Source organism: Globicephala melas, chromosome 2 (assembly GCF_963455315.2).
Source record: "Globicephala melas chromosome 2, mGloMel1.2, whole genome shotgun sequence".
Classification (NCBI taxonomy): Eukaryota; Metazoa; Chordata; class Mammalia; order Artiodactyla; family Delphinidae; genus Globicephala; species Globicephala melas.
The window spans coordinates 133,936,744-133,945,207 of record NC_083315.2 but is presented as its reverse complement, the minus strand read 5'-3'; the positions used below and the strand labels follow the sequence as shown (position 1 = coordinate 133,945,207).

Below are 8,464 nucleotides of genomic sequence, written 5' to 3'. Positions count from 1 at the left end.
AACAGCCACCCGGGCGCGCGCAGCTCCACTTCCGGCGTACGAGGCGGTGACAATGGGAGCGGCGCGGGCGGCGCCGGGAGGCAGCTGACAGGCGTCTGCGGCTTCACTTCATGGCCGCTTTCCCGCCCCGCCTGGGCTCTGCGGGGAGCGGGGCGGCCCGCGGCGGCCGGGAGCCGGAGCTGGCGAGCCGAGCAGAGACCTGTGCGCGGCGCCGCTGAGGCGCAGCATGTGAAGAAGAGACGGCATCCAGTACGAGGCGAGCCTCTCAGCCGGCCGGGATGGCCACGACGGCCGAGCTGTTCGAGGTGGGTCTCCGCAGCTCTTCAGGGAGTGGCGGGCCCGGGGTGCGAGCAGCGAGGTGGGCGGGCAGAGGAGCGGGCGTTCGCGGCTGCGGGAGCAGCCCTGGGGAAGGAAGGTGAGAAGGGGAAGGGGTGGGGTGGTGGCTCCCGTGTCGGCGCGGGCGGAGCGTGAAAGGGGGGAGGGGTGGCTTGGGGACCCGGGTGGGGAGGTGGGCAGGGGAGCAATCCCGGAGTCCCAGCGGAGGAGCATTGCTTTTGTCCGCACGGCTGGAAGGGAGCCTCGGGGTTTGGGCGTTGGAAGATGAACTCGGGATGAGAGTTCGGAAGGGCTGACTTGGGGCGCGGAAAGAGGATCCTGATCCAGGTCTGGCGAGCCCCGTCTTGTCGCCTGGATCCCCGCGTGATATTCTAGGCCCCCCCCCCCCCGCCTTGAGATTGGGACGACTAGGCGCTTTTGGTGGTTGAGTAATGACTACGTTAGCCAGTGTTGGAAGCGGCGCTCACTTGCCTACCAGTTTACCCTTCCATTTGAAAAGGCTGTAGTATTTTTTACGACGATAAAGGCCTACTAAGCCCTTTCCGACTGAAGGAAGTCAAAACTAAAATTAACATTTGTGTTCGGGTCTTGAGGAATTGAAGTGTATTATAACCCCCCTCAGCTCGGTGCTTTGTGACCACCTAGAGGGGTGGGATAGGGAGGGTGGGAGGGAGACCCAAGAGGGAGGGGATATGGGGATGTATGTATATGTATAGCTGATTCACTTTATTATACAACAGCAACTAACACACTGTTGTAAAGCAATTACACTCCAATAAAGATGTAAAAAAATAAAAAGAATCCTTACGCGTGAGACAGTGAGATTCTAATGTGTTTCTTGGACCGTTTTCAGTCTCTAAAACTTAAAATTCAGTTTAGGGGAATCCTGTGTGAGAATCTGTGATGCTTGAGATAATAGAATAGGAAAATTTTAATTAGACCACCTAACAACGTGTAAGGGATCTTCTTTTGTGACAGAAATGAAAACTGAGATGTGAAGGAAGGGGAAGGAAGAACCTTTTTGATGTGTGCTTGTGTTTCATATTGAATAATAAAAGTGTAAGAAATAATTAAGAAGACTGCAGTTGACAATAGACAATTTCTCCATAAGTGAAAATTGGATCCTTTTTTCTGCGTGAGATTCAGCAGGTTTTGTTTGGTTTTTTTTGGCTTAAAATTTGAATGCCACAGTTTCTATAACAACTGGGAACTATTCATTTGTTAGCTAACTATATTTTGGGTTTCTATCAGCTTTTGGATAGATAATGCATTTATTGAGGAATAGTACATGCCATTTTTATAATAAGTTATAATAAGATAGTAATTTATGAGTGAAGAAATATAATTGTAAGAAAGAATTGGGAAATATTAATTACATTTCCTCGGATTTAAGTGTAGGGATATATTTTACATTAATTTCTCTTAACTCCAAAATTGTGCCATCTGTTTATTGATTGACACAGGAGCAGGGAGACATTCTTTTTGCTACAAGCTTTTACTGTGTGTTCCTGAGCAAGATACTTAGTAATTCTGTAGTTCCTTGTTTTATTTTCACATTTTTGTAAAGGTAGAAAACAATTTATGAACTTGAAGCCTTTAATATAATGAAATATGGGACCAGCCAGCTATTAATAGAAAACTGTTATTTTGTCATACAGTTCAGAAGGCATTAACCTTTGGGCTTATGGATCCTGCTTGACATTCCCAGTTGTCTTTTTTTTCTTTGAATGTTTGATCCCATGAGTCCACATATACTTCCTTGAAAATATATTTGATTTCTGTTTCCCCTGCCCCCACCACGGGGGAAGGAGAGGAGGTAGAGAAATATCTGTAGTATATTTAGCTTTCTAGGGTCTTGCCATTTAGTAAAGTAGTTAAACTAAATTAGGGTTTAAGTTAACTCAGTGACTCCAGTTATGATAGCAGGTAATATTCACTTACCAGTGATGATAGAGACAGACTAGTCCTGTGTCCACAGCGTTCATAGAACGACCTTGAACATGCTTATGGATCTTAACTCATGTGACTTTCTCTTTCCTGACCATATGTAGTATGTTGTTTCATCAAAATTAAAAGCGTATTACCTTAGGGACTTTCCTGGTGGTGCAGTGGTTGAGAATCTGCCTGCCAATGCAGGGGACACGGGTTCAAGCCCTGGTCCGGGAAGATCCCACATGCTGTGGAGCAACTAAGCCCGTGCGCCACAACTACTGAGCCTGCGCATCTGGAGCCTGTGCTCCGCAACAAGAGAAGCCACCGCAGTGAGAAGCCCTTGCACTGCAACGAAGAGTAGCCCCCGCTCGCCGCAGCTAGAGAAAGCCCGCGTGCAGCAACGAAGACCCAAGGCAGCCAAAAATAAATAAATAAATAAATAAAATTTTTTAAAAAGCATATTACTTTAATAGTTACAATTAAAGGTAAATAGTCATGATTAAGAAGTGTATTTATCTTTTCATCCCTACGGTGGATTCTACTCTTGAATAAGTTTTCATCCCTAAGTGAAAAGTTGGTCTCTTGCTTTAGAGGGAGAAGGAAAAAAAGAAAACAAAAACCAAACTTCGTTTGTCACCGCCATTTCCTGTTGCTTTTGCCTTAGGACCTAGGTTGTAGGAAAGTCAGGAGTTCTTCTCTTGCTTCCCTTTCCTAGTCACAGCTGGAGAACTGTGGAAAACAGAGGTCAGGATGTAGTCAAGGATATTTAGTTTTTGCATCCTGGCTTTAATGCACCAATAAACTGAGTTGTGTTTTAATTTTTTCACATTGAAAAACAAGTTAAATCAATACAAAATTATGTTTTGAATCCATGAAATTTCATAAGTGTTAATCCTGTTTCTTTTAAAATCTTCTTATTGGTCCTGTGAGACTTCCTTTTTAACAAACACCTTCATACAACAAAATCAAACTACCGGATATTTCCTCAATTGACAGAAATAGTTTAAAAGTTCTGTCTGCAGTGTTTCTAAATGATCACCTCAGGTTGGACATTCTAAACAGGAATTCCTATGTGGTTTGGATTATGTCCTCTTTATAAAAAGTGGCGGAGATAGTAAATTTTTTCTTTGTTGTCATAAGTATTCCTCTCTTTTCACTGCACTACTGAGAACATTGTACTCCCTTCTCACTTGCTATTTTTCTCTCCTGTCATTCTTCTGGAGACAATGATTATTCTTCTGCTTGGGCAAGCTACCTTTATGGGAAAGTTCTTTGTTAAGTAGGGTCCGTTACCCATTCATTCAACAACTATTTGTTGAGTACCTACTAAGTTAATGAGGCGGCATGTCTCAAAGGGTGTGCTGTATACATATTAATCCTATGAGATGTGCTGCAAAAAACCCAAATGGTTCAGAGCCCAAGGAAGTTTGGGGTATGGGCATGCTTTGTTTCATTAGAGATTTACAATATACCTTAGTATGTTAAATATTCTAAGAAGTTCATTTCCCAAACTTCTTTGACCATGAGCCTGTTTTACTTTCTACTGTTAGTTTTGTGAATTCTATGGAACATACTTTGGAAAATGTTGAATTATATATAGAACTCGCCCTTACTGTTAAATAAGGGAAGAGAAGATAGATATATAACTATATATATATGTATAAAGCAGACAAGACGATAAAAGTCCAGATATAAAGGGAGGTAACTGTAGACCCCAGAGACAAGGGAAAAGTTCATTTTAGCTGAAATATATAGCATGCATGAAGAAGAAGAGTGCTATGTAAGGTAATCGGGGTTTAATTGTAGAGGTCCTAAATGCCAGGATTAGGAATTTGATTTTTTTTTTCTTTCTTGTAAACGTAGATGCCTTGATAATAGTGTTTGAGGTCATGTAATTTGAGTGTGGTGACAATGGCTATTTGACTTCCAGATTAGAATTTGAATAGCTAAGAACACATTTGTGTAAAAACATATTTATGTCTCTTAGATTTACAAACTAAGTAACAAAAGCTATTTAAACAGACTTATTGAAAAAGACTTATTCTCTTGTTCAATTAACTATTTAAATATGTTTAATGAACATGAGATATACAAGTAAGGACCACTCCTTTACCTTCAGGGTGCTGAAATGCTACTTGTTTTAGACATATTAGCTATTAAACAAGTGTTTGTGGAACCTCGCCACCAATTACAGTATCATGTATATGAGAAAATGTATTCATTCAGTAAACATTTAGCTTACCTTACTTTACCTACCCTAGGCCAGAAATCCTTCCAGGTACTGGAGTTAAAGATGGTTTGAGTTAAAAATCTAGTTGGGGGAGTCAAAGAAAAAAAAAAGAACTCTTTCTTCTCTCAACATTCTACCACTACTCTCAGTATTACTTCATTTCTGACACCAGATGTGTGGGGATTTTCTTCCACAACAATTCAGTTCAGTTTTCCAATAGACACTGACTGGGTGTCCTACAATTCACTCTAATTCTGATACTGTTTACCTGGAGTTAGCATCAGATCCCACAAGTTAAGGGCTCAGTCCCACAAAAATGCCTCCAGTTCAGATACCAATTGCAGTCCAGGTTGTCACCTGTGTTTCTGACTGACAGCTACAAATTGGAGGGTCTCATGACCCCCTCTTAGAGATTCAGTAATTTGCTAGAACGGCTCACAGAACTCAGGAAAACAGTTTGCTAACTAGATTACTGGTTTATTATAAAAAGCTAAAACTCAGGAACAACCAGATGGAAGAGGTACATAAGACAAGATATGGGGAAGGAGTGCAGCACTTCCCTTCTCTTGGGTGCTGCCACCCTTCCAGCACCTTGATGTGTTCAGCAACCTGGAAGCTGTCTGAACCCCACACTTTAGGGATTTTTATGGAGGTCTCATCATGTAGGGATAATCATTAACTCAATCTCTAGCCCTTCTCCCCTTCCCAGAGTATAAGGGGTGAGGCTGAAAGTTCCAGGCTTCTAATCATGCTTATCTTTCTGGTGACCAGTCCCCATACAGGAGCCCACCAAGAGTTGCTTTAGTAGGACAAAAGATGCTCCTATTACCCAGGAGATTCCAAGGGATTTAGGAGTTCTGTGTAAACCACTCCTATCACCTTTGTCACTCCGGAAATTACAAGAGTTTTAGGAGGTCTGTGTGAGGAGCCAGGATTGAAGACCACTGGAACAAAAGATGCTCCTAGTACGCTTATCACTTAGTCCCTTAGTTGTCTTGTGTGTGCTTTCTTTCTACCTTTCCATGGGTAGGATGAATCCCATTTTGCTAGTCTGAAACGAAACGAAACGTTTGTAGTGCTTTTCAAAAGAATCAATGTTCAATAAATGTAATTCATTTAAATCCACCATGAAACACATAGTCTCATGAAAATCAAATCAAATGTGGTTAAAAGGAGAGCGAAATGTGATAAAATTCATTTAGTTCCAGTGCCAGAATTGCATAAAGTTCATATTTGGTTTCTGGTAGAATCTTGGATTTATAACACCATAGAATGCCTATTTTTTTATTTCTGGAGTGGAGGGTGGTGGTCCTGCCTTTTTGGTTTTGGATCTATGAAGCAAGTTTTGATTTTCAAGATCCTGTGCAGGGGATTTGGCCATGGCCCCAATAACAAGTGGTTTGATTTATTGTGCATCTATGGTGTGCTCAACATTGTTCTATTGACCACAGCTGGAAAGCAAGAGAAGTGTATGACAAATCCTGACTTTGCTTTCAATTTAATTGTGGAGAAGAGAAAAACTTACAAATGTTACTATAAAACAATAAATGACAAAATGGCAGTAATATATTGTTTTGTGTTGGCATTTGAATTTTTAAGCCTCATAGGGGTTAAGAGTAAAGCAATCAGTGGAGATCATCTAGGGAAAGAACCTTTTCCCCATAAGTATCCTTGTAGGTTGAGTTACCTGGTCACAGGTAAGGAAGCAGAAGTAGCATGGGTTTGAAAAGAAGACTAGAGGAGGCTGCTGGTAGTGTACCTGTTCATTTTGGGGTGCAAAGAAATTTGATTAGGTAAAGAGTGTAAACTTCATAGTTTAGGAATTGCATAGGGAAGTTTCTGACTAAAAGGGAATATAGTGTTTTAAAGATTAGTTTGGCAGTGGTCTGCACAATGAATTTAAGAAAAGCACCTTATATAGGAAGTACTTGAACCCACCTGTTAGTTGGTTTAGTAGGACACAGAAATACTTCTCTCTGAAATCCTCTGAGCCTTATTTTTATTTTTATGCGGTACGCAGGCCTCTCACTGTTCTGGGCTCTCCCGTTGCGGAGCACAGGCTCCGGACGCGCAGGCTCAGCGGCTATGGCTCACGGACCCAGCCGCTCTGCGGCATGTGGGATCCTCCCGGACCGGGGCACGAACCCGTGTCCCCTGCATCAGCAGGCGGACTGTCAACCACTGTGCCACCAGGGAAGCCCTGAGCCTTATTTTTTAATCCAAGCAAGCGAAAATATTATAGGTTCTTTGAGTTTGTGGGTGGCTGTAACATATTTTATTGAATCTATTTTTGGGAAAGCTACTATAAGAAAATATAAACGGTTGGATTTTCTCAAGGAAACAATGTTAAATTAGGGATTTATGTTCCTGTCCAAGGGCTTGAGGTCTTAATTTTTAATAGAAATGACCACAAACTCCAAGTTTTTATTACAATTGGTAGCATTTGTAAAGAATAGGAAATCAGCTTAATAGATCAACACAGTAATCAATTATGTAAAGTTGAATTTAATATGATAGTATCTTTGTAGTACACACTTAGATTTTTGTTTTTGTTTTGGCTGTTTGCTTTTAATTACTACAGAAAAATAGAGATTAAGATATACCTTTGTCAGGTTCACGAAATTCTAAAAGATTTTTGGGGTAACAGTTTACAGGTATCTTTGAGAATCCTCTTAGGAGGACTTGGTCATTTGGAGGTCTTGGAGAATTTGTTAATTTGACTATCTTTTTCTCATTGTAAATGCCTTTGCAGCAATGCTAAGTATTAGAAAGTAAATTATTGGGATTTATTTGGTTTTATAAGCAGCAAAGGTTTTGTTTTGTTTTTTGGAACTTCCATTCCATTGGAATCAGTAGTTGATTTATCTTAAACCCTTGTTGATAGTTTGATTGCTTCTGCAGATGAAACCTGAACTTTGCTTCCAGGATGCTGTTGTCTCCTAAGTTTTCCTCCTGCTTTACTGGTCCCCCTTACTTTGTCTTTTGTTGGATCCCTTTCCTCCTCCTATCTCCACATGTTGGCATGCCCTTCTTCTTCCTAGATGATCTCATCCTGTTCTGAGGTTTTAAGTAACTCTAAGATTACGTCTAATGCCAGTTTCTTCCCTGTAATGCAAACTTATTTTTCTGACTCTGTCTTCTGCATATTCACTTGTATATCTAATTGGCATCTTCAACATATCATATGCAGAATAGAACTCTTACATCTCTACTCCCTTTTCCATCTCTTTCCCCAGTCTCACTAAATGGCACCATTTACCATTCATACAGTTGTTCAGGCTGCAGACGTCTATGAGTAATCATGATTCCTTTTTAAAATTTCTCCCACATCCAATTCATCAGCACTTTGTATGAGTACAGTCTTCAAAATGTCATGAACCGGGCCACATCACAGTACCCCCTCTACTGCCACTTTCATCAGAGTCATTAGCATCTCTTGACTAGACTAGTACAGTGTTGCAGGTTTTCCCAGAGAAGCAGACTTTGAGACAGAGTTTAGTGTGCAGAATATTTATTAGAAAGTACGCTTGGGATAAACACATGTGAAAGGACAGGGTAGAGAAGCAAGATTGGGCCTTAGGAGAAGTAGCAGTACAATGCTGGCCCAGTGACAATGGTGATGATCCCTGTGGGAAGATCTGGAACTAAAATTACGTATCAGAGTTGTTCTGCTTTTTACCAAAGTGGTCAGGCCTTTATATCCCCATCTTATTTAGTCATTGGATATAGACCACATTGAGAAAAGTATGACATTGAGTGAGGTGGCTCTCTGCAGCTGAGTGGATCCCTGAAAATACTGCCAGGTGAAGGTTCTGTGCTGACAGCACTGCTAGCAGTTAGAGCAAGACTCTTCTTGAAGGGAGATCTGGATGACACGTGTCCACCGCAGATCACCCCTGTGCCACTAGACTCTATGTCTTCACATACATTTGGGGGGTACCTCCTCTAGACTCCAGTTGGGGTTCT

At 41.4% G+C, this 8,464-nt stretch overlaps 1 protein-coding gene across 2 annotated transcripts in view; it reads left to right on the top strand.

Moving 5' to 3' along the window:
* The first annotated feature begins 24 nt into the window (after nucleotides 1–24).
* The window catches only part of EXOC5 (exocyst complex component 5), a 57,519-nt gene continuing 49,079 nt past the window's right edge, over nucleotides 25–8,464 (top strand). For both annotated transcript variants that reach the window (XR_009563136.2, XM_030855091.3), the window contains exon 1: nucleotides 25–305. Coding sequence is in view for 1 of the 2 variants with exons in the window: in XM_030855091.3 (XP_030710951.1) it covers nucleotides 279–305 (27 nt within the window). In the remaining variant the exon portion in view is untranslated. The remainder of the gene's footprint in view (nucleotides 306–8,464) is intronic.